This window comes from Giraffa tippelskirchi, chromosome 6 (assembly GCF_054371585.1).
Source record: "Giraffa tippelskirchi isolate mGirTip1 chromosome 6, T2T-mGirTip1v1.2.pri, whole genome shotgun sequence".
Classification (NCBI taxonomy): domain Eukaryota; kingdom Metazoa; phylum Chordata; class Mammalia; order Artiodactyla; family Giraffidae; genus Giraffa; species Giraffa tippelskirchi.
Window position 1 is genome coordinate 85,047,870 of NC_137280.1, and position 26,362 is coordinate 85,074,231.

General features: G+C 45.8%; 1 protein-coding gene across 5 annotated transcripts in view; it reads right to left on the bottom strand.

Moving 5' to 3' along the window:
• The window catches only part of TMEM38A (transmembrane protein 38A), a 60,354-nt gene that overhangs the window by 24,352 nt on the left and 9,640 nt on the right, over positions 1 to 26,362 (bottom strand). For 2 of the 5 annotated variants that reach the window (XM_081496639.1, XM_081496638.1), the window contains exons 2-6: positions 12,911 to 13,067; positions 12,501 to 12,685; positions 9,936 to 10,023; positions 8,067 to 8,184; positions 2,770 to 2,910 (exon numbers count right to left, since the gene is read on the bottom strand). In XM_081496639.1, coding sequence (XP_081352765.1) covers positions 2,770 to 2,910; positions 8,067 to 8,184; positions 9,936 to 10,023; positions 12,501 to 12,685; positions 12,911 to 13,067 — 689 coding nt within the window. Of the gene's footprint in view, positions 1 to 1,628; positions 2,553 to 2,769; positions 2,911 to 5,680; positions 7,274 to 8,066; positions 8,185 to 9,935; positions 10,024 to 12,500; positions 12,686 to 12,910; positions 13,068 to 26,362 lie in introns of those variants that run through there. The other 3 variants (XM_081496640.1, XM_081496636.1, XM_081496635.1) reach the window with 2 other exon arrangements.

Genomic DNA, 26,362 nt, shown 5'->3' on the forward strand with positions numbered 1-26,362 from the left:
GGCAAGCCAAGGAGCCACAGAAGGTGGAAGAGGCAAAGAGCACCTTCCCCTAGAGCCCTCAGAAAGAGCACGCCCAGACTTCAGATTTCTGGCCTCCAGAACTGTGAGAGAATAATTTCTTGTTGTTCCAAGTGCCCACGTTTGTGGTAATTTGTTAGAGCAGCCACAGGAAGTTCATACACCTGTCTTGGATTGCTGCAATGAAACCCCCTCAAAAAAGGCACATACATTTCTAGCCAAAAGGTGTGGTACCAAGAAAGAAAGCCCTTGGAATGTGGCCACTGTTCTCTTTCTTTGTAGAACTGGACTCTGGTACCCAGTGGCTCTGCATCCACCCCATCGTTTTTGCTACAACAATCTTCCTCTTAATGGAAAGCAAGGTCTCAAAGAAACATCACTTTGCTGACAAGGGTCCATATTACTCAAAGCTTTGATTTTTCCAGTAGTCATGTACAGATGTGAGAGTTGGACCATAAAGAAGGCTGAGCACCAAGGAATTGATGCTTTCGAACTATGGCACTGGAGAGCACTCTTGGGAATCCCTTGGACTGCAAGATCAAACCAGTCCGTCCAAAAGGAAATCAACTCTGAATATTCTTTGCAAGGACTGATGCTGAAGCTGAAGCTCCAATACTTTGGCCACCTGATGCAAGGAGCCAACTCATTGGAAAAAAGCCTGATGCTGGGAAAGACAGAAGGCAGGAGAAGGGGACGACAGAGGATGAGATGGTTGGATGGCATCACCAACTCTTTGGACATGAGTTTGAGTAAGCACTGGGAGTTGGTGATGAACAGGGAAGCCCGGCGTGCTGTAGTTTATGGGGTTGCAAAGAGTCGGATACTACTTAGCGACCGAACAACAAAAACCTAAGAGGTATTTGTTCACCAGTGTTTCAGCAGTATTTTTTCACAATAGCCAAAAGGTAAAAGCAACCCATAGTTTTCATCAATGGATGAGTGGATAAGCAAAATGTGGTATGTCCATGTGCATGTTCAGTCGTGTCTGATTCTATGTGACCCCATGGACTGTAGCCGGCCAGGCTCCTCTGTCCTTGGGGATTCTTCAGGCAAGAATACTGGAGTGGGTTGCCATTCCCTGCTCCAGGGGATCTTCCCAACCCAGGGACTGAACCCACGTCTCCTACATCTCCTGTATTGCAGGTGGATTCTTTACTACTGAGCCACCAGGTGTGTCCATACAAAGGAACAATATTTACCCTGAAAAAGGCAGGAAATTCTGACCCATGCTACAACATAGATGAATCTCAAAGACATCATGCTAAGTAAAATCAGCCAGTCACCAAAGGACAAATACTGTATGATCCCACTTCTGTGAGGTCCCTAGAACAGCCAGTGTCTTAGAGAAAGAAAGTAGAACGGTGGGTGCCAGGGCTGGGGGTGGGAAATGGGATGTTCATGCTTAATGAGGATAGAGTTTCAGCGTGAGAAGGTGAGCAAGTTCTGGAGATGGACAATGGTGATGCTTGCATGACAATGTGGATGTACTTAATGCTACTGAACTGTGTACTTAAAAATGATTAAGATAGTGGGAATTCCCCTGTGATCCGGGCTTTCATGTTGAGGGTGTAAGATCCTCAAAACTGCCCAGTGCAGCAGAAAAAAGGTTAAGACAACAAACTTCATGTTGTATATTTTACAATAATGATAATACCATGTTGTGCATTTTACAATAATAATAACAATACCATGCTATGTATTTTACAGCAATAATAAAAAAACCATGTTGTATATTTTACAATAATGATACCATGTTGTATATTTTACAATAATAATAAAACCATGTTGTGTATTTACAATAATAATACCATGTTGTGCATTTTACAATAATAATAATACCATGTTGTGGATTTTCTAATAATGATAATAGTGATGGAGGCTTCCCAGGTGGCGCTAGTGGTAAAGAAACTGCTTGCCAATGCAGGAGCCACAGGAGCCATGGGTTTGATCCTTGGGTTGGGAAGATCCCCTGGAGCAGGAAATGGCAACCCAATCCAGTATTCTTGCCTGGAGAATCCCCAAGGACAGAGGAGCCTGGTGGGCTACAGTCCAAAGGGTTGCAAAGAGTTGGACATGACTGAGCAACTGAGCACACACAGAATAATAGTAATAGCAATAAAAGAGCCTTTCTCTCAGGACCAAAGAAACTATGGAGCCTGACTCCTGCTGCTAAAATTACTCTGGACTTGAGAGCTGGCAATCGGAGTTCCCACACTATCCCAGATGGCAGAGTCAGCTTGCCCAGCCAATCATCCCCCAGCCAGCCGGTGGCTTGCCCACCCCCTTCCCAAAATAGGCCTAGAGGCTATTTTGGTACAATCTGTTCTCTCATAAAATGAGATCCCAGAACATTCATGCTGGACTGCAGGGAGCTGGCTTACTACCAGCACCCAGCAGGTGCTAGATGAGCTAGAGCAGACTCTGGGGACTCTTCAGAGCTGGCTTTGTGATCCAACTTTGGTGGCTCCTGCTGGAAGTCCTAGGAAGAAACTGAGGGTCTGAGAAGGGGGTTCACATGCCCAAAGCCATGCATCCTTGAAGGTGAAAAGACAGGATAAGAACAGGTCTGAGAAGCTTCAGAGCCTATTCTGGTTTTCCTTTTCTTTTTGATTAAGTAGAATTCTCAGCATCGGTTCTATGAGTTTTGACCATGATCAAGGATCAGAACAGTTCTGCCACCCTCTCCCCTTGAAGTTCCCCTGGTCCCTTTGAAGACAATCTCTCCTCCCACTCCTAGACCCTGGTACTCACCGATCTGTTTTCTGTCTCTATGTTTTTGCCTTTCATATAGCATCCTTTGGGGCTTCCCAGGTGACTCAGTGGTAAAGAATCTGCCTGCCGATTCAGGAGACACAAGAGTCGCAGGCTTGATCCCTGGGTCGGGAAGATCCCCTGGAGAAGGAAATGGCAACACATTCCAGTATTCTTGCCCAGGAAATCCCAAGCACAGAAGAGCCTGACAGGCTACAGTATATGGAGTCACAGAGAATCGGACACAACTTAGCGACTGAACAACAACATAACATCCTACAAAGGGAGCACACAGGATGTAGCCTGAGTCTGACTTCTTTCAGTGAACAAATGCATATGTGATTCATCCACATTGCTGCACGTGTCAAAAATCTGTTCCTTTTCTTGGCTGAGTAGTTTTCCATTGTATGATGGGGTCATTGTATGATGTTCACCCACTCACCAGCCGAAGGGCATTTGGGATATTTCCAGGTTTTGGTGACTACCAAAACCAGCCACTATAAATATTTCTTGTGTGAACTTGAGTTTTTTCTTTACTTGGAAATGGGATTGCTGTGTTATATGGTCAATGATGTTAAATTTTATATGAAACTACTGTCTTCCAACTGTCTTCCACTAGCAGTGCATGAGCATTCCAATGGCTCCAAATCCTTACCAGCATCTGGCATTTTGAGTTATTTTTTATTTTACTCACTCTAAACAGTGTTGTATTCATTTGCTAGGGCTGACTTAACAGAAGACTATTCACAGTTCTGAACACTGAATACAGTTCAGTCACTCAGTTGTGTCTGATTCTTTATGACCCCATGGACTGCAGCACTCCAGGCTTCCCTGTCCATCACCAACTCCCAGAACTTGCTCAAACTCCTGTCCACCGAGTCAGTGATGCCATCCAACCATCTCATCCTCTGTTGTCCCCTTCTCCTCCTGTCTTCAATCTTTTCCAGCATCAGGGTCTTTTCCAGTGAGTTGGCTCTTTGCATCAGGTGCCCAAAGTACTGGAGCTTCAGCATCAGTCCTATAGATAGGGTGACTTAACATAAATTTATTTTCTGACAGTTCTGGCAGCTAGACATCAAGGTGTCAGCAGCACATTTGGTTTCTTCTGAGACCTCTCTCCATTCCCTGTAGATGGCCATCTTCTCCTGGTGGCCTCGGAGGGTCTTTTCTCTGTGCCTGTCTGTGTTCTAATGTCCTCTTTTATAAGGACACTAATGTCATACATCTATTCTCTTTGGTGAACTGTCTGTTCAAATCTTTTGCCCATTTTTTATCAAGTGTTTTTTTTTTCTTATTTAAGTTTGTTTTACAGCTTTATTGAAATGCAGTTGATGTATAGCTAACTGCACAGCAGGGCTTCCCAGGTAGCTCAGTGGTAAAGAATCCAACTGTCAATGCAGGAGACTCAAGAGACCCAGGGATTCGTTCCCTGGGTTGGGAAGATCCCCTGGAGAAGGACATGGTCACCCACTCCAGTATTCTTGCCTGGAGAATCCCATGGACAGAGGAGCCTGGTGGGCTAGAGTCCATGGGGTCACAGTCAGACACAACGGAAGCAACTTAGCAACTATATACGCATGACTGGTATATAGCCCCATGAAACCATCACCATAACCAGGAAGGTCAAGACTTCCATCACCTGGAGGTTTCTTCTACTTCATTGCCATCCTTCCCACCCCCACCCCCATCTCTCTCTCTCTCCCCAAGCACCCACTGACTAGATGGTATTATAGATGAATTTGCCTTTTCTATAATTTTTTATGAAGGGACTCATCCCATATGCATACTTATTGGTACAGCTTTTTCCCCACATCATGATGCACTTGAGGCTCATTCATGTTATTGTTTGTTCCTTTTTATTACTGAGCACTATTCATGCAGTTTGTTTCTTTTTCTTTTTGGCCACACTGTGTGGCATGTGAGATCTTAGTTCCCCTATCAGGGAGCACACCCAAGCCCCCTGCATCAGAAGCATGGAGTCTTAACCACTGCACCACTAGGGAAGTCCCCATTTACCTTTTGATGGTAATTTGTTCATTGTTTCCAGTTTGAGGTTATTATTTAAAAGCTGCTATAAATATACATGTCCATGTCTTTGTGTGGACACATATTTTAATTTCTCTTGGGACAAATGCCTAAGAGTGGAATGTCTGGGTTATACATAATTTTTAAAGAAACTGCCAAACTCTCTTAACTTTCCTTTTTAAGAAACTGCCAAACTGTCTTCCAAAGTGGTTGCACCATTTTATATTCCCACCTGCCATGTATGAGAGTTCCAGTTGCTCCATATTCTTGCTAACAGTTAGTGTGGTCAGTCTCTTTAATTTTAGTCCTCTAGTGGGTGTGAAGTGGTATCTTTCCACCCATTTACCTGATGGCCAAGGATGTTGTTGAGCATCTCTCATGTGTTTATCTCTATGCCATCCTGTATATTCTTTATGGCAAAATGTCCACCCAAATCCTTTGCTCCTTTTTAAACTGAGTGGTTTCCTTGTTAGTGAGGCTTAAGAATTCTTCATATATGCAGGATCCATTCCTGTTATCAGATGTGTGATTTTCAAAGATTTTTTCCTAGTCTGTGGCTTGCCTTTCATTAACTGGGTTTTGCACAGACTCTTAGCTGCAAATCCCAACCATTAATCCCATTAGTCATCCAGCCTATTTTGAAGGGTAGTGATAGTCATCATCCTCTTTTTCCCAAGCAGCAAACAGGCTTAGAGAAGGGGAAGCCCAATGACCTGCAAATGGCACAGTGAGGATTAAACCCAAGTCTACCTAATCCAAAACTCTATAGACTTCACCCACTGCCTCCATCTCTCCCTGGAGATTAAGGGCTACCATGAGCTTCATTCACACTCCCATTGTGCCCTGAGGCCAAAAGAACAAGAATGAATCAGACAAGCCATCAGGATTCTTTCACAACAAATTTATTTGCTGATCCTTCACACTGAGCCTTGATAGACATGCAAGAGGAGGAATTTGGGGGCCCTACAGCCTCAGGACCCACCAAGCTCCAGGGCATCACCAGATCAAGGCACTTTCCCAATAACTGGGCAAAACCTGGGACCCCAGCAACCCAAGGCCTATGTGACACAGCCACATGCTGATGCCCTGAGGATGCCCTGAGCACGCACACGCAAAGAACAGTCCCAAGCTGGCCAATTCTGGGCCCAAATCCCACCTGAGACTGGCCATGCCCAACCCACCTACCCCTCTCAAATACCCTGGTGACCTAGGTTGAGGTGAAGGTGGCCAGGAGGGGCGTTCAGCTCCCATCCCCCTTGCTCACCCTGAATCAAGTTCCCAGCCTGTCCAGTAGCAGCACAAGGTTTGGCATATAGTAGGCATGTGTTTGTTGAATGACTGAGCGAGCGGCAATGAAGGATGCCAGCACTGAGGGAGGTCTCATGGAGCTTCTGGAGTCCAACAGTGAGTGCTTGAAGCCCCTGGACTAGAGCCAGATCTTGGAACTCCTGCCCAACCAGCCGCATTTCTTTGGTTTAGGGGGCAACCTGAAGCCAAGGATCAGAACAAGCCTCCCAGACCCCTCCACACTCTCAAGTCTGGCCTAGACACATCTACTGAAGGCCTCCTTTGTTCCAGGTAACTTGTGGGGTTCTTCAAGCCACAAACACAAAAGATCTAAAACGCAAAACTGTTTTTTAAGCACGATGAACATCCATCAAGGCCTCACCTCCTGACTGCATTGTGCTTCTGAGCTTACAAAGCTGGTTTGTCAGGTCCAGCCTCACATCAGCCCTTGTATACAGAATGGGGTGAGGAGCCGCTATACTGATGGGGCACGCAGGGCTCAGAACAGGTGGCAGCTTGCCCAGGGATGCTCAGGAGAAGTTGACAGGAAGAGACGTGGAAATCACAGCAGCTACCTTACAGCAGACAGTAAACATCCATCAAATGGATGAGCCTCAACATGGCTTGAAATTCTTTTGGAGTCAAGGTGTCATTTTAGAGAGGGAATAACAGGACCAAGAACATAACTGCCAGGGTTTCTGGTTGGAGCTATTGCTGGGATTCTGTGGACCACTCCCCCAAAGATGTAACTCTATGGGGACCTGGCAGAAGGAGAAAGGGACCCCCATTCCTACAAATGCCCTTCACCTCCCCATCTCATTTAACCCCCACATCAGCCCTGGAGGGTGAGCTGATGGCCCCAGTTTGCAGACAGGGAAGCAGAGGACTGGAGAGGGGAGAACTGAGCCCAGGTCCTGGGTCTGGGTCCTCTCCCTGGTGCCCTGAAGACCCCCTGGGCTGCCCCCTAATCTGCCTTCTTGGTCTTCTTCTTCCTGGAGCCCTCACTCAGCTCCTCCTTGGACTTGGTGGGCAGGGGTGAGTGTGGGGAGCCAGGCCCGCTGCCACCCTGGGATCCACCGTGGTTGTTATGGTGATGGTCGCCCCCCGAGGCCGACCCAAACAGCACAGGGCAGACATAAGCTTCCAGGACATCAAAAGGGGAACTGTGGGAATGGGTGGCCGTCAGGAACACCTGAGGTGGGATGACAGAGGGACAGGAGACAGCGAGAGAGCCAGCAGGAGGATGAGGCAGAAGCAGATTGGGGGAGGGAGGATAGAGAGAGAAGGTCAGAAGGTCAAGGGCAGAGGGAGCCTAGACTCAGATTTCAGATGGCATGTACCCCCAGGAAGGTGATCAACTATCCTGCCTTTTCCAGGGTGCAAAGATTTTGGTGCTTAAAATCCCAGCCACACCAGATCAGTTGGTTGCCTTTTCCCCAGGAATATTCCCACCCACCACACACACACCTGGGCTCAGAGAGGAGCTATGCTTGGTCTGGGGTCACTCACTCCCTTCCTCTATTCAGTGTGGTCCCCTCCTAGGGAGCCAGCAATGAAGTTCCCCACCTCCATGGGGCAGGGAAGAGTGTGTGGCCCTGAAAGACCTTTCCTGAGTAGGAAGTGACTCCAACTCAAGGCCTGAGGGTTAGACCAGCACTATTTCCGGTCCAGCCCGCTCTCCATGTCCATGGCACAGGGCCCCCATACTCCCAAACAGACTCCATACTCTCCTGCTTCCATCTTGGCCTTATGGGGTCCTCTGCCTGGAAGACCTTGTTCTGCTCACTCTCACCCCCACCTGCTGGACACTGATCTTCTCATACCCTCCTCTCAGGCGTGAACCTACTGACAAGCTCCCCCCTCCCACCACCACCACCTCGACCTTAGGGCTGTCCTTTCCCCAGACACCCCAAGGCTATCAGCCTAAATTTCCCATCCTTAGCCCAGGAAGCATGGGTCAGCATTAGCTAGACAGGAGGACTTACCTTACATGATACCATGAACATGGTGAAGATGAAGATGAGGCTGGCTTTGGACACCGGGAGCCAGCGGGTCTGCTGGAGGGTGAAGAGGATGGCTCCATACAGGCTGGCCTTGGTGGGGCTGGAGAGGATGGCTCTGGTTATCTGGAGGTTCTACATGGCTCAGGGCTTTGTTCCTCTGGCCCAGAGCCCCTTCTCCACCCACCCCTGCTGTGCCCAGCTCCTCCGGGGTGTGTGGTGGGAAGATGCCCATGTGACCTGGATGAGATGGTGCCTCCCTGTGCAGTAAAGAGTTAACTTGGTGCAAAGAGAGCTCTCTCCTTTGGCCTGCTCCTGAGAGGTACCCACTAAGTTCTGCCTGATAGGAATGTCTTTGTTCACTGGGGAACTCTGGGTCACACCAGATGATAATGATGTGATTTAGGGTGGGGTCTAGGGCCACATGGTATCAGCTGAACCTCTGGAGGGACTGGAGACTGCGGTTGGCCATCCAGGGGGTCAGTTAGGTCCATGTGACCAAGCTCCAGGAAAACCCCTGAACACCAGGGCATGGGGGAACACTACTGGTTGGCAATCTGAAATACATACAGTCACACATGGATACTGGGAAACTTGGGTGCTGTCCACACAGCTCCTCGAAGAGGGGAGAATTGGGAGCTTGCACCTGGTCTCTCCCTGAATGCTATCCCTTGTGCCTTTTGCCTTTGCCAGTTTTCATCTGTTCACTTTTACTCTAATAAACTATAACCCTAAGTACAACAGCTTGGCCAAGTTCTATGCCTCTTTCTAGCAAATCATCGCACATGAGAGTGGTCTTGGGGACTCCTAAACAATGCACTCCCCTGGAATGTGGGATTAGAACACACAATTTTTATTGATTTTCCTTTCTTCTTTGAAGAATGGGCTTCTGATATTTTGACTTGCCCATGAGCTGAGTGTGTGAACACACCTCTCATGAGGATAAAATGAGACAATGCCATGTTTTCCAACATATGACATGGGAGGTAGCTTTCACTGGCATATGTTGTTGATGTTCAGTTGCTAAATTGTGTCCAGCTCTTTGCAATCCCATGGACTGCTGCAGCATGGGCTCCTCTGTCCTTCACTGTCTCCCAGAGTTTACTCAAACTCTTTCCAATGAGTCAGCTCTTCACATCAGGTGGCCAAAGTATTGGAGTTTCAGCTTCAGCATCAGTCCTTCCAGTGAATGTTCAGGGTTGATTTCCTTTCTTATTTAGGACTAGTTTGATCTCCCTGAAGTCCAAGGGATTGTCGAGAGTGTTCTCCAGCATCACAGTTCAAAAGCATCATTGGCATATGGGTGAGTCTTTTAATGTCATATTTTAATGGCAACAGCTTTATGGAAGAAAATTTAACTAGCCTGATCCTTTCAGGTCTTTTAAAAATGTATTAGACTAAATACCTCATGGGGTCCCGGGTTGAGTCCTTTATATGAACATCTGGTCTTGCCCTTTGTTCTCCACCTAACCCCAGCCACACTTCCCACTACACCCTCACTTCCCACTACACCCTCACTTCCCACCCAAAATCTGTACCCTGGCCCTGAAGAACCAGGCAGAATCTTTTCTGACTTGACAGTTGGCAGAAGCACTGGCCTCTGTCCAGAGTCTCCTTCTTTGCCAGAAAACTCCTACTCAATCTTCAAAACCCATTTCATGGGAGATGAAGGAGTGTCTTATCTCCCTGAAGCTCTGCCTATTCCCTCAGTAGTGCCAAGGCTCTGCCTCTGAGGTCCCCCAGCCATGGCCTCTGGAAGCTTCTGGAAGGAGAATCAGGGGACCAAGGCTTCTAAGTTACCAGAGTATCCAACCCAGGGTCAGGCCCAGGGGGTGGGGAGGATGGGATACTCACAAGGACATGTGCAGAATCTCGTTGGTTTCTGGCTTCCAGACCCCTCGGAGCAGCTGCTCAAGGTTGGACATGAGGGTGACACCAGAGCCTATGGGACAGGGTACTTCTGAACAAGCTTGCCACCCCTAGCTTCCCATTCTTCTTGGCTGAATTCCCAAGCAAGAAGTTTCTTTGCTTCTGGAGTCTTCTCCAGAGGAATACTGAGCCTAAGGTGTTGCAGGTGGGGAAACTGAGGCCAAGAAGGGATAGTCTTCCCAAGGATCACAAGACATATTCAGAGCAAAACCAGCATGAAGTAATGGGGGTCATATCCCACCTGCAAGATATGTCTTGACCAAATCTGGATTGTCTGCCTTGATGTTTTCAATCCAGGACCTTGAACTGTGCAAGAGGCTTCCAAAGGGCTCCCCATCCCCAGCCTCTCTCTCCCCCTGGGTTCTGAGCTTTCAACCTTTCTTGAGCCACTTGCCCTCTGGAAGGCATGTTATACCCCTGGGGAATTTTCTCTTTAGTACAGGCTTCCTAGAGAGACAATAAGGAGACCCATATCAAGATTTTTGGTTGAATTTCTAGAAGAATCTTCCCATTTACTCCAAATGTATTGGCTAAAGAGACTTAGACACTTACTGAAGGAGCGGTTGTGCCAACTGGGGTGCCCAATATGTACCCCTGGGCCAGGAGTTTGCTTCTGGGGTGTCTTTGCCCCAAAGAGGCATTTGGTAATATTTGTAGACATTTTTTATTTCACCACTGGAGAGGGAGCTGCTACTGGCAACTAGTGGGTTGAAGCCAGGGATGCTGCTCAACATCCTATAACACACAGGACAGCCCCCACCAGAGAGTGGTCCAGCCCTAAGCGTCAAAGGTGCCTTAGGACACTGGCTCACTGGAGGGTAGTCCCAGGCATTTGGGAGTACCCACTTTGGTTGGAAGGAAACAGGAATACAGAGCTTAGCGGTATTTAGCACCTGCTTAAGCCTTCTTTCCCTGCCTTCTTGTCACTCCCTGGTCCACCTCTGCAACTATTACTGTTGAATTGTCTATTTCTCCTTTAACTTCCCTCAGTTTTTGCTTTATGTATTTTGGTGCTCTGTTTTTAGGTACATATATGTTTAAAATGGTTATATCGTCCTAGTGGATTGACCCACCATTATAAACTGTCCCTATGTAATTTTAGTAGCTTTTTTTTTTAATTTTTGGTCTTAATGTCTATCTTGGTCTGCCTCTTAGCATAGATAGAGGAGGGGGAAAAGGAGGGCTTCAAAATAGTTACGAACGTGAATGTTGAATTCAGAGGACCTGGCGTCAAACCCCATCTTTGCCCCCATAGCCACATGATCTTGGGCAAGTCATTTCATTTCCCTCCTCAGTAGAAAGGGATGATGCTAACTTTCTGCTAAAGAAGAGTCAAATAAGATGCACAATGAGCTCTACTCAAAACTTACCCTGGATTGGGGATCTTAACCCAGAGTCTCTGAACCCAGAAAGGAAACAGAATTACATTTTCATTTTCACATCCTTCACTGAAACACAGCCTTTCCTTTTATCATGAAGGGAGGCAATTACCTTGGCAGGATTTGCAAGTCTATGACTGTCATCAACAGAATGCATGGATTTTTTTCTTTTCACATTCTCATTGTTGTAGATGGTTTCAAATACCATTTGTGCTCAACACTGCTTCAAGAGCATGAGACTTATTAGAAGTCAGTGGAAGGTCTGCTGTTTAATCACTAGTAAATATGCATAAAGGGCTTCCTACGTGGCTCAGTGGTAAAGAATCCACCAGCCAAGGCAGGAGACACAAGTTTGATACCTAGATTGGGAGGATCTCCTGGAGAGTGAAATGGCAACCCACTCCAGTATTCTTGCCTGGGCAATCCCATGGACAGAGGAGCCTGGTGGGTTATGGTCCATTGGATCAGAAAAGGGTCAGACATGACTGAGTGACTAAACAAACAGCAATAACAAATAGGCATAAAACTACTAAAGCCTATTTTTAAACACTTTATAACTACTTTAAAATAATAGGTTTCCTTTATTCTCCTATATATTTTATGTTATGCACTTAAGAAAACATAAAAAGGTCTGTAGGCTTTACTGGGCTGACAAAAGGGCCATAGTCCACAAAGCTTAACAGGGGTATGATTTCCTCTCTGTGAGGCACTTGACGACATCTAGAGACATTTTGGTTGTTGCACTGGTGGTAGGTGCTACAGGCATCTAGTGGGTGGAGGCCAGGGATGTGCTCAACACCCTACAATGCACAGGATGGCCTCCACACAGAGAAGGGTCCAGCCCCACATGTGAGTAGGGCCACAGTTGAGAAATCTTTCTCCAGAGGCATTAGCTATCACTGCTTCATTGTCCTATTTACTTAAAAAAAAAAAAATCTCTTCTGAATTTGTTACAATACTGCTTTTATTGTTTAAGTTCTGGTTTTTTGGCCCCAAGGCATATGGAATCTTAGCTCCCATACGGGATTGGCTAAGATGGCTGATAATGGCCACTGAGAAGGGGCTCTCAAGTGGGGTGATTTCCCTTTGTTCTGGTCATGGTCCTGTTTACCTTTGACCCACCCGGTGGCGATCATGACGAACCACCCGTGGTGGTAGTGATGATGGGCGTGATGGATGCCCACAGCGATCTTGCGAACTCTCACCACCTCCTTCATAGCCACAAAGATGAGTTTCACTGGCATGAAGCAGACACACTTGTAAAAGAGGTCCAGGGGGCAGAAGAAAATCAGGTACCTTTGGGGAGAGAATGCCAAGCATCAGAGGGGAGACAGACCCTGGGGGCCCCTTGGAGACGAGGTTGTGTCCAGACTCGGGACAGCTGGGTGGTGAGGCTGGTGAGTCGGGGCTAACTGTGGAGGTTTGGCTGGTGGGTCCTAGTTCCTCCCACCTCCCGGGTTGTGGGATCGCCCTGCCCACCTGCTCTGCTCTCCCACATCGCTCCAGACCCGTGATGCTCACCAGACAGCTGAGGCCAGCAGGATGCTGGAGTTGTTGCTGAAGTAGTCGATCACAGGCTCCCCAAGGAGCAGATCAGCCAGGATGTAACTCCCAAAGCAATGCAGCATGGCACACAGCCAGGACGCCATGGGGTGGTGCCGGGACAGCTCAACTGCTCCTGAGGGGCACGGGGGTGTCCCCACCATCACCAGGGTGCTGAGGGCATGCTTCACCATCATGCCCTCTGACCAGCCCATCCTAATTCAGCCGCCTTCCCAAAGTGTCCACCCAAAGCCTTGCAGTTCGTCCATTTACAGAGGAAGAACCAAGGCTCAAAGAGACTGTACACGTGTCCGAGATCACACAGAGAGAAGGCAGAACCAGGTTGAGGCTCTTTCCTCCGAGCTCAGAGAGGATGATAATTAAAACAAATCATATTTAGCAGATCTTCCCTGATAGCTCAGTTGGTAAAGAATCCACCCACAATACAGGAGACCTGGGTTCGATTCCTAGGTTGGGAAGATCAGCTGGAGAAGGGATAGGCTACTCACTCCAGTATTCTTGGGCTTCCCTTGTGGCTCAGCTGGTAAAGAATCCGCCTACAATGCGGGAGACCTGGGTTCGATCTCTGGGTTGGGAAGATCCCCTGGAGAAGGGAAAGGCTACCCACTCCAGTATTCTGGCCTGGAGAATTCCATAGACTGTATAATCCATAGGGTCACAAAGAGTCAGACACAGCTAAGCAACCTTCACTTTCACTTTCACATTTAGCAAGCATTCCTGGGTCAGACGTGGTGATGGTGGTGGTTTAGTCATTAAATTGTGTCCGACTCGTGTGATCCCACAAACTGTAGCCCGTCAGGCTCCTCTGTCCATGGGATTTTTCAGTCAAGAATACTGGAGTGGGCTGCCATTTTCTTCAACAAGGGATCTTTCTGACCCAGGGATCAAATCCAGGTCTCCTGCATTGCAAGCAGATTCTTTACCGCTGAGCTACCAGGGAAGCCCTCTCAGACACGGGGTTTTAGTGTTTATAGGAAGGACTCATTAAATCCTCATTGATGACTGCAGCCAAGTGATCACTATTATCCTGCCCAAGGAGACTGAAACTTGTTTTGTTTCCCTTGGCCATGCCTCTGGCTCATGAGATCTTAGTTCCCTGACCAGGGATTGAACCCATGCCCCCTGCAGTGGAAGCGCGGAGTCTTAACCACTGGACCACCAGGGAATTATGAGGAGACTAAAGCTTGAAGAGGGCAATGTCAGCTGAGAACATCTGACACAGCTACTCCTGCCTTGGGAGGATGCCAAGATCCCCATAAACCTACACCTGTACCTTTGGTCTTTTCTTATTTAAAAGAAAAAAAAGTGGGTGCAGTAAAATATACATAAAATGTGCCAGTTTAACCATTTTAAGGGTATGGTTCAGTAGCATTAAGCACATCTATGTTATTGCACAACCATCCCCATCATTCATATTTATAGCTTTTTCACCTCGCAAAACTGAAACACTGGCCCATCAAACATTAATTCTCCATCCCCCCTTCATCCCAGCCCCTGATGCCCACCACTCTTCTTTCCATCTCTGTGAACTTGACTATTCTAGAGACCTCAAGTAAGTGGAATAATACAGCATCTGCCATTTTTGTGACTGGATCCTTTCATTTTGCATAAAATCCTCAAGGGTCATCCATGTCATAGGATGTGTCAGAGTTTTCTTCCTTTTTAAGGATGAATAATACTTCATCGAATGCATCTACCACATTCTGCATATCCATTCATCTGTCAGTGGACATCTGGGTTGTTTGCATCCTTTAGCTGTTATGATTACGGCAGCTAAGAACAAGAACATACACATATCTGTGAATTCCTGCTTTCAATTATTTGGGGTATAATCCCAGATGTGGATTTGCCGGATCAAAGGTTAATTCCATTTTTAATTTTTTGAGAAACTTTCCCACTGTTTTCCACAGCAACCACCCCATTTTACATTCCCACCAGCAATGCACAAGGGTTCCAACTTCTCCACCTCCTGGGTAACACTTACTGTTTTAGTTTTTAGAAATAGCTATCCTGATGGGTGTGAGGTGGTATCTCATTGTGGTTTTGATTTGCATTTCCCTAATGACTGGTGATAATGAGTACTTTTTTCAAATGCTTATTTATCTTTTTTTTGTTTTTTCTCTACACCACCATTGTTTTAAATATTTTAACTTATTTATTTGGCTGTACTGAGTCTTAGTTGCAGCATGTGGGGTCTAGCTCCCTTACCAGGGATCGAATCCAGACCCCCTGCATTGGGAGCACAGAGTCTTAGCCACTGAACCACCAGGGAAGGTCCTTATTGGTCATTCTAATATCTTCTTTGCAGAAATGTCTATTCAAGTCCTTTGTGCATTTTTTTAAAAACTGGGTTGTCCTTCTGTTGTTGAGTTGTGCTCTTATGGAGAATGTTTATTTGCTTTGACTGGCCCCAGATAGGAAGGTACAGAAGAAATTTGAAAGGAGAATCTGAAGTCCTGCTTCCAAGTCTTGTCTTATTGGGAGAGTGCCATCAGGGCAGAGGGAAGTCACCAGATTCTGGTACCAGGGTGGACACATGCCCATGTGTGTGGAAGGGTGCAGAAAGAGCAATGAGCAAAGCTGGATAAGGGAGTCCTTGAATATAGAATTATACTGACAGAGTGGGGAGGGAGAGAGAGCAACGCTATTAGCAGCATAGAAGGAACAAAGACACAAAGCAAAACTTGCCAAGCACAAATACCACTTCCTCCAAGAAGGCTTCCTTGCTCTACTGAGCCAGTCACTCTTGAGGACTTCCATTACCCTGTGGACTCCACTCTATTGGTATTTTACACAATTTTTTCACATTGAATAAGAGAAAGGGGCTTAGTTGTTGCTTAGGGATGGAGGGGATAGGGGAGATGGGAAGGTAAGAGCTCAAGGATCCCGGTTTCTTTGAGAGGTGACAGTTGCACAATTCTGTGAATATAATCAAAACCAGTGATTGGGATGGTTTAAATGGGTGAATTGGGTGGCACAAGAATTATATCTCCATAAAGCTGTTAAAAAAATAAAAGGCCAGCAAAGAAAAGATGCAATATATTTAACAGTTTCTGCAACTGAAAATTGTTGTTTTGTTGTTTGGTGACTCAGTCACCTCCAACTCTTTTTGTGATCCCACGGACCGTAAGCCCACCAGGTTCCTCTGTCTGTGGGATTTCCCAGGCAAGAATACTGGAGTGGGTTGCCATTTCCTTCTCCAGGGGATCTTCCTGACTTAGGGATCGAACCCACGTCTCCTGCATTGCAGGTGGATTCTTTATCACTGAGCCACTAGGGAAGCCCACAGCTGAAGATACACACACACACAAATGATACTAATTGAGTCTTCTTATTCAACCCAAGAAAGAAAATGTAAAACAATGGACTTACTTAGCAAATAGAAATAGGAATCCCACCCCTAAGGAAGATGGCTCAGTGCATTGGTTTCCACCTTGACTGTACATCAGGATTACCTGGGGACTTTACAGACACCTGATCCCTCTGCACCAGCCAAGTGTCTCAGTTGGTGGGTCTGGGGTGTGGCTGGGCTTGTGGATTTTTTTAACGCTCTTGAGTGATTCCTCTGTGCAACATAGTCGAGCACCACAGAGATAGGGGAATGAGCTGGTCCATGTCCTGACATCCTGCAGCCCTGACAACCCAAAACCTTCCATCCATGGTTGAGAGGTTGGGCTCCCAAGAACAATGGTTTTCAAACTGTGTTCCTGGGAACTGTGAGGGTTTGCAGGAGCAAAGGAGAAATCAAGTGGGTATGGTGGAGTTGAAATGGAGCACAATTTCATTTACTGCTTCATTTCAGACTCTGGCATAAGATTTTGTTCAAAAAGGAGAATCTGGTATTCACATAGTCATGCATACAAATGTTCATAGCAGTTTTTATTTGTAAACAACTTAAATGGCTTCAATGGGTGAATGGATAAACAAACTCTGGTATATCTGTACCGTGGAATACCACTCAATAATGAAACAGGAATGAACCAGGGATGCAAAAACTATCCAAACAGATGTCAAGAGTATAATGCTCAGTGAAAACTGCCAATCTCAGGTTATGTACTGTATGATTCCATTTATGTAACATTCTCCATGGGATAAAACCATAGTGACGAGTGGCAGAGAGCAGATCAATGGTTACCAGGGCTTAGGCTTCTAAAGAAGATCTAATTATAGAGGGCTTCTCGGACAGCTCAGTTGGTAAAGGATCTGCCTGCAGTGCAGGAGACCCTGGTTTGATTCCTGGGTCGGGAAGATCTGCTGGAGAAGGGATAAGCTACCCACTGCAGTATTCTTGGGCTTCCCTTGTGGCTCAGCCGGTAAAGAATCCGCCCACGATGCGGCAGACCTGGGTTTGATCCCTGGGTTGGGAAGATCCCTTGGAGAAGGGAAAGGCTACCCACTCCAGTGTTCTGGCCTGGAGACACAACTGAGTGACTTTCACTTTCTTTTCACAAGGGAGTTGTCCTGGGGTGTCAGAACCATTCTATATCCTGACTGTGGTGGTAGTTACTCAAATATACACCTGTGATAAAATTTCAAAGGACTATATTTTTTAAAGTGCAAGGAAAAACAGCTGAATAAAGTCTATAGTAGGTGTTAATGGTATAATACTGGTGTCAATTTCCAGTTTTTTTATTTTTTAATATTTATTTGGTTGTGTCTGATCATAGTTGTGTACACAGGATCTTTCACTGTAGTTAGCTAGTGGGGGTAGCTGTGGGGCACAGGCTTAATTGCCCTGTGGCATATAGGACCTTAGTTCCCTGACCAGGGATTGAACCTGAATGCTCTGCATAGGAAGACAGGTTCTTAACCACTGGACCACTGTGGAAGTCCCAATTTTCAGGGTTTTTTTTTTCCATAATGAGCTATCATTAGGTAAGCTGTTGTCATTGGTTGAAGCTGGGGAAGCTAGAAACTCTTTGCTTCATTTTTGCAACTTCTGGAAATTCCCTGGTGGTACAGCAGTTAGGGGGGTTTCCTAGGTGGCACTAGTGGTAAAGAATCCACCTGCCGGTGCAGGAGACCTGGGTTTGATCTTGGGTTGGGGAGATCCCCTGGAGGAGGGCACAGCAACCCACTCCAGTATTCTTGCCTGGAGAATCCCATGGACAGAGGAGCCTGGCAGGCTATGGTCCATAGGATCATAAAGAGGTGGACACAGCTGAAGTGACAGCTCACAGCACAGCAGAGTGGTTGGACTTGATGTTTTCACTGTGGAGGGTTCAATCCCCGGTCGGGGAACTAAGATCCTGCAAGCTGTGTGGCATAGGCACAATAAATAATAAATTACTTATGAGTCTTGAACTTTTTCAAGATAAGAGCTATTTTAAGATTCCAAATTAAAATGAAGGTGGGGGGGGTCTAGTTCTTTAAAAACACGTTTACAAAACCACTAGAGGTAAAAGATTGATGTCTATTAGTCAAACTGTACACTTTGTACTATCCACTGAAAGTCTTGCAAATCTTTTGAAATAGTTCAGCTCTATCTTTATACTGTTATTGTCATAATCTTCCAGTCACCCCCCCAACTTGGAACTTAGGTGTCTTCTGGTGTGACAACTTAGTTCATCATCTTGATTCCTTCCCTCCCCTACTAGCTTCATTTTCCAGAGAATGAATTTAGAATGAAGTTGTAAGACACAGTTACTTAGCTCTCACAGCCAGAGGCGGTACCAATGACTGTCTTTATTATTTATTTTGTAAGTTTTATTTTAAAATTTATTGAAGTATAGTAGCAAAGATGGGCTCAATAAAGGACAGAAATGGTAGGGACCTAACATAAGCAGAAGATATTAAGAAGAGGTGGCAAGAATACACAGAAGAATTGTACAAAAAAGTTCTTCACGACCCAGACAATCACGATGGTGTGATCACTCACCTAGAGCCAGACATCCTGGAGTGTAAAGTGAAGTGGGCCTTAGAAAGCATCACTACAAACAAAGCTAGTGGAGGTGATGATTGAACTCCAGTTGAGCTATTCCAAATCCTGAAAGATGATGCTGTGAAAGTGTTGACTCAATATGCTAGCAAATATGGAAAACTCAGCAGTGGCCACAGGACTGGAAAAGGTCAGTTTTCCTTCCAATCCCAAAGAAAGGCAATGCCAAAGAATGCTCAAACTACTGCACAATTGCACTCATCTCACACGTTAGTAAAGTAATGCTTAAAATTCTCCAAGCCAGGCTTCAGCAATACATGAACCATGAACTTCCAGATGTTCAAGCTGGTTTTAGGAAAGGCAGATGAACCAGAGATCAAATTGCCAACATCTGATGGGTCATCAAAAAAAGCAAGAGAGTACCAGAAAAACATCTATTTCTGCTTCATTGACTATGCCAAAGCCTTTGACTGTGTGGATCACAACAAACTGTGGAAAATTCTGAAAGAGATGGGAACACCAGACCATCTGACCTGCCTCTTGAGAAACCTGTATGCAGGTCAGGAAGCAACAGTTAGAACTAGACATGGAACAACAGACTGGTTCCAAATAGGAAAATGAGTACGTTAAGGCTGTATATTGTCACCCTGCTTATTTAACTTATATGCAGAGTACATCATGAGAAACGCTGGGCTGGAGGAAGCACAAGCTGGAATCAAGATTGCCGGGAGAAATATCAATAACCTTAGATATGCAGATGACACCACCCTTATGGCAGAAAGTGAAGAAGAACTAAAGAGCCTCTTGATGAAAGTGAAAGAAGAGAGTGAAAAAGTTGGCTCAAAGCTCAACGTTCAGAAAACTAAGATCATGGCATCTGGTCCCATCACTTCATGGCAGATAGATGGGGAAACAGTGCAAACAGTGGCTGACTTTATTTTTTGGGGCTCCAAAATCACTGCAGATGGTGACTGCAGTCATGAAATTAAAGATGCTTACTCCTTGGAAGGAAAGTTATGACCAACCTAGATAGCATATTAAAAAGCAGACACATTACTTTGCCAACAAAGGTCTGTCTAGTCAAGGCTATGGTTTTTCCAGTAGTCATGTATGGATGTGAGAGTTGGACTATAAAGAAAGCTGAGCGCTGAAGAATTGATGCTTTTGAACTGTGGTGTTGGAGAAGACTCTGGAGAGTCTCTTGGACTGCAAGGAGATCCAACCAGTCCATCCTAAAGGAGATCAGTCCTGGGTGTTCATTGGAAGGACTGATGTTGAAGCTGAAACTCCAATACTTTGGCCACCTGATGTGAAGAGCTGACTCATTGGAAAAGACCCTGATGCTGGGAAAGATTGAGGGCAGGAGGAGAAGGGGACGACGGAGGATGAGATGGCTAGATGGCATCACCGACTCGATGGACATGGGTTTGGGTGGACTCAGGGTGTTGGTGTTGGAGAGGGAGGCCTGGCGTGCTGCGGTTCATGGGGTCGCAAAGAGTCAGACACGAATGAGTGACTGAACTGAACTGAACTGTAGTTGATTTATAAAGTTGTGTTAATTTCAGCTGTACAGCAAAGTGATTCAGTTATGCATACATATACATTCCTTTTCATATCCTTTCCCATTATGGTTTGTCATAGGATAGTAAATATAGTTGCCTGTGCTATACAGTAGGACCTTGTTGTTTATCCATCATATATAATGTATATATAAATATATATACACACACATATATATATTCATCCTCCTACAGTTTGCATCTGTTTATCCCAAATTCCCATTCTTTCCCTCCCCTACCACCCCAGCAACCACAAGTCTGTTCTCTATGGGTGTCTTTTTCTGTTTTGTAGATAAGTTTATCTGTGTCATATTTTAGATTCCATGTATAAGTGATATCATATGGTACTTGTCTTTCTCATTCTGATTTACTTCACTTAGTATGATAATCTCTAGGCCCATCCATATTGCTGAAAATGGCATTATTTCATTCTTTTTTATGGCTGAGTAGTATTCCCCAGTAGCTCTCTTTAAATAGTTTACTTAAATCCAATGAAAACTCCACTCAATGTGGATGTGAGATAACAAGGTTACAATATACGGTCTGGTAATCAAAAGATTAATCAAAAGATAGAATCAGTCCAGTTTTGGGGATTTTGAAGGGAAAGTTTTTCTTTATTTCTAGAGATTGGATTACTTTTGTCTCTAAATTGTCAAATCTAGGACTTCCCTGGTGGTCCAGTGGTTAAGAATCTGTCTTCCAATGCAGGGGATGAGGGTTCAATCCCTGCTTTCCCGATGAGGGGACTAAGTTCCCACATGCCTCGAAGCAACTAAGCCTGTGTGTTGCAACTACTTAGCCTGCAGGTCACAACAGAGAAAACCCCATGTATGTGCTGCCCCTAGAGAAGCCTGTGTGTTGCAACGAAGACCCAGTGCAGCCAAAGAAACAAAAATAAATAAAAAATTTAAAACTGTAAAATCTGAAAGCTTGACCTCTTTAGGCCATGTGCTAAGTGTGAAGCTATTGATATAAATAACTGTATATACTATTTATACAATCAACAAGTTGCATGCATGCGTGCTAAGTTGCTCAGTCATGTCCAACTTTATGCGACTCTACGGACCGTAGCCCACCAGGCTCCTCTGTCCATAGAATTCTCCAGGCAAGAATACTGGAGTGGGTTGCTGTGCCCTCCTCCAGGGATTCTTCCCGACCCAGGGATCGAACTCATGTCTCTTACATCTCCTGCATTGGCAGGCAGGTTCTTTACCACTAGCACTGCCTGGGAAGCACCCCAACAAGTTGACTGGATCTTAATCCTTAGGTGAGTACAAGGATCTTATCCATCTTATCTGCTGCTGAACCGTCCATCCCAGCCTCCTCCCTTCCTCCATGCTGGGCACTGTGCCTGATACATGGTAACTAATAGTAATTCGCCTGTCCATGTAGAGCTTACATTCTAGCAAATGTGGAGGGAAAACTCTTAAGCACTGCAGTTTTGTTGGGCACTTTTAGTTACATTATAACAACAACTTCCCCTGTTCTCTACTTACTGAGTTCCTTGTTTTAATTGAGTTACTATTGTATCCTAGGCAACTACATACCTTCATAGCATCCTCAAGGCTTCAGCCTCAGAGCCCAGGCTTTCCATCCCAGGTAACACAGGGATCGATATTCCTACCTACAGTGAGTTACAGCAGGGACCAGTACCCCCCTCATCCCTCAAGTTCATGTACATTAGAACCTCAGAAAATGACCTCATTTGAAATAGGATCTTTGCAGATGTGATTAAGGTAAGGATCTCAAGATGAGATCATACTGGAGCATCTGGGTTTGTCCTGAATCCAATGAGTGTTCTTGTAAAAGGCAGAAAAGGAGACGTAGACACAGATAAGAAGGTGTTGTGAGTTAAACTCACCAAGAGAGATGTTTAAGTCCTAACCCCTGGTATCTGTGAATGGGGCCTTATTTGGAAATACGGCCTTTGCAGATGTAATTAATTTAAGATGAAATCATTATGTGGGCCTTACTACAGTGTCTGGTGTTCCTGATAAGAGGAGATGGATCACAGAGGAGAAGGTTGTATAAACAAGGAGGCAGAGACTGCAGTGATGCAGCTCTAAGTCATGGAACTTCAAGGACACTAGCCACCTCCAGAAGCTTTTCCTAAGCTTCCTTCCTAGAATAATCAGAGAGAGCATGACCCTGCTGACACCCTGATTTTGGATTTCTAGCTTCCAGAATTACGAGACAATACATTTCTGTTGTAAGCCACCCAGTTTGTGGTACTTCATTACGGCAGCCAAAGGAAATTTATACAAAAAGCCAGATGAGGGGATTCCCTGATGGTCTAGTGGTTAAAACTCCATGCTTCCAATGCATGGGGCACAGGTTTGATCCTTGGTCAGGAAACCAAGATCCTACATGCCTCATGACCAAAAAATAAATAAGAATAATAAAATAATTTTTTAAAAAGCCATATGAGGTCAGAGGCAAAGATTGGAGTGAGTGTGTGTACAAGCCAAAGAATGCCAAGGATGGCTGGAAGACACCAGAAACCAGGAGAGAAGCATGAATGGTTCCTCTCCTGAAGCTTCTAGAAGGACCCAGACACCTTGACTTTGGACTCCAGCCTTCAGAACATGGAAAGAATAAATGTATGTTGTTTTAAGCCCTCTAGCTTGTGGTCATTCATTATGGCAGCCCTAGGAAACTAACATAGCACCTGACAGATGAGGTAACAGATCTTGAGTGGCTTACTCAAGAACACCCAGGCCTCAGTGAGCATTTGTGAGTTCTGACCATGTGCCAGGCTCTTGCCAGGCACTAGAGAAGCAGCCATAAGCAAGAGCTGGTTCAGGGGTTACCTTTGTGGGGTCCATAGTCTGGTAGGCAGGCAAAATGGTTAAATAATCCCACAAATGGAGGTTAAAACTCATAAGGGAGAGGCACATGGTGCTTTCAAGTGTTTAATTCAGCAACTGTCTTCACTGAGGAGGTCAGACTTCATTTAGGTAGCGGTGCTTAAGCTGAGATCTGAACAATGAACAAGGATTTCCTAGAGGATGAGGGGTGGAAGGGAGAAGATGATCCAGGGAAAAGGAGAGCATGGGAGAAGGTGGGAAGGGGAGAGAGGGAAGCTAAGAGCTAAGGGACACTTGGCACAAGATACAGTGTTCAGGGAACTTCCCTGGTGGTCCAGGGGTTAAGACTTCTCCTTCCAATGCAGGGGGTGGGGGTTCGATCCCTGGTCCAAGATCTAAGACCCCACATGACTTCCAGCCAAAAAACCAAAGCATAAAAAACAGAAGCAATATTGTAATAAGTTCAATAAAGACTTAAAAATTGGTCCACATCAAAAAAATCTTAGAAACAAACAAACAAACACACCCACACACACAAAACTGGAACAATACACTGTCAGCATCCAAGCCTCTTTCCTGGGTCCTATGTCCAGCGTTCTAAGTTCATGGTGGGGAAAGAAACATGAAGTTCACTCTACTCTATAGAAGGAGCTGCCTTCTTTTCAGATCAGTCAACCTCAGAGAGAAGGTTGGGGAGGGGAATATCGGCCCCTCCTCCACAGGTAAAAAGCCCCGAGTTTCCCTTGTACATACACAGTTGGGAGGCTCATAGGCAGAACCAGCTGAGAGGCAATTTGGCAACACTGAGGAAATGAGTCACCTGTGAGTCACTCGGGCCCCAGCAATTCCATTCCTCACTATTTGCCCAAGAGAGAAACTCATGCATGTGAACAAAGAGACATGCAGGCAGGGGGTGCATGTCACTGCCACACTGTGACAGCAGGAGAAAAGCCGAGTCTCTTGCTTCTTGCTAAGGGGCGAGTCACACAAAGGGCTGCCCAGGTGGTGCTAGTGGTAAAGAATCCACCTGCCAATGCAGGAGACACAAAAGACATGGGTTTGATCCCTGGGTCAGGAAGATCCCCCCTCTCCCCAGAGTAGGAAATGGTAACCCACTCCAGTATTCTTGCCTGGGAGATCCCATGGACAGAGGAGCCCGGCGGGCTACAGTCCATGGGGCAGCAAAGAGTCAGACATGACTGAGTGAACACAGAGTCACACAAAATGGAATAGCACAGAGTAGTTATTTTTAAGTGAACTAGGAGCTTCCCTGGTGGTCCAGTTGTTAAGAATTCGCCTGCCAATGCAGGGGGCAAGGGTTCGATCCCTGGTCTGAGAAGCTTCCACATGCCACAGGGGAACTAAGCCTATGTGCCACAGCTACGGATCCTGCACACCTAGAGCCTGGGCTCTGCAACAAGAGAAGCCACCACAGTGAAAAGCCCAACACCTCCATGAGGAGTAGCCTCCCTGCTCACTGCAACTGGAGAAAGCTTGCCTGCAGCAACAAAGATTCAGTGCAGCCAAAAATAGATAAACAAATAAATCTTAAAAACAAAAATGAACCAGAGTTAGGGAATTCCCTGGTGGTCCAGTGGTTAGGACTCCAATCCCAAGCTGGGAAACTAAGATCCTGCAAGCCGTGTGACATGGCCAAAACAAACACCAACAACACACCAGATCCAGATCTGAGCTCCTCACCTCAGCATTGCTGATGTGTGAGGTTGGATCACTCTCTGCTGTGGTGGGGACCATCCTGTGCTCTGCAGGATGTCAAGGAGCATCCCTGGCCTTGTCTCACTGGATGCCCACCCCCACCCACTCCAGTATCCCTGCCTGGGAAATCCCATGGATGGAGGAGCCTGGTGGGCTATAACCTACAGGGTCGCAAAGAGTCAGACACTTCTAGTTTGGTGGGCACCAAACCACCACCTCACCCTCGTTGTGACAACCAAAAAATGTTTCCAGATATTGCCAAACATCCCCAGAGGACAGATCTTCTGGCTGAGAACCCCTGCTCTAGATGCAACAACACTGATAAATCCCATAAGGCTGCTGATGAATAAAAAAGTTAGGTTGCAAAATGATATGTTTATGTATATTCTATGTATAATATATATGTAAAACAACACAAACTGGTCCATGCAGTTCATAGATATATGTACATTGATGAAGGTATACATATAGGCATGGGAATAATATAGGCTGATATTAGGGCAGTGATCACATCTAGAAGACTCTTGAGAGTTCCTTGGACAGCAAGACCAAACAACTGAATCCTAAAGGAAATCAACCCTGAATATTCATTGGAAGGACTGATGCTGAAGCTGAAGCTCCAATACTTTGGCCACCTGATGCACACAGCTGACTCACTGGAAAAGACCCTGATGCTAGAAAAGACTGAAGGCAAGAGGAGAAGCGAGTGACAGAGGATGAGATGGTTGGATGGCATCACTGACTGAATGGACAAGAATTTGAGCAAACTCCGGGAGATGGCAAAGGACAGGGAAGCCTGGCTTGCTGCAATCCATGAGGTCACAAAGAGTCAGACACAACTTAGTGACTGAACAACAACAACATATCTAGAGAGGGAAAGAGGGGAGGTGAGGGGACTGGCTCTGTCACTATTTCTTTAAAAAAAAAAGATCTGAAGCAAATCTATGTTCACATCTGGTAAGTGTGTAGTGAACACAGAGGTATCTGTGTCATACATATTCTGTATGTTTGAAATATTTAATTATCAAAACTAGAAAAAAAACAAGGGTCCCCCTAAAAGTTGATAAGCAAGAAGGACTTGGAGTGCTCTCCTGCCTTATCATAGCAAGCCCCCTGGGGGGCCCCTCACTGCCTGCCCCCTCCCCAAAGGTTGGGAATGGGGGTCCAGGAACAGGAGGTCTCACAGCCTAGGGTGGGGCACCATGCTGTTTTATGCACAACAACCCACCAATAGGTTCTAGAAGACTCTTAAAAGTTCATGTTCACAAAAGCACTATTCACAATTGTCAAAAGGTGAAAACCACCCAAATGTCCATCAACAGATGAACAAACTAAATGTGGTCCATCCCCATAATGGAATACTATTTAGCCTTAAAAAGAAATGAAGCACTGACAGGTGCTACAACAGGGGTGAATCCTGAAAACACGCTAATTGAAAGAAGCCAGGCAC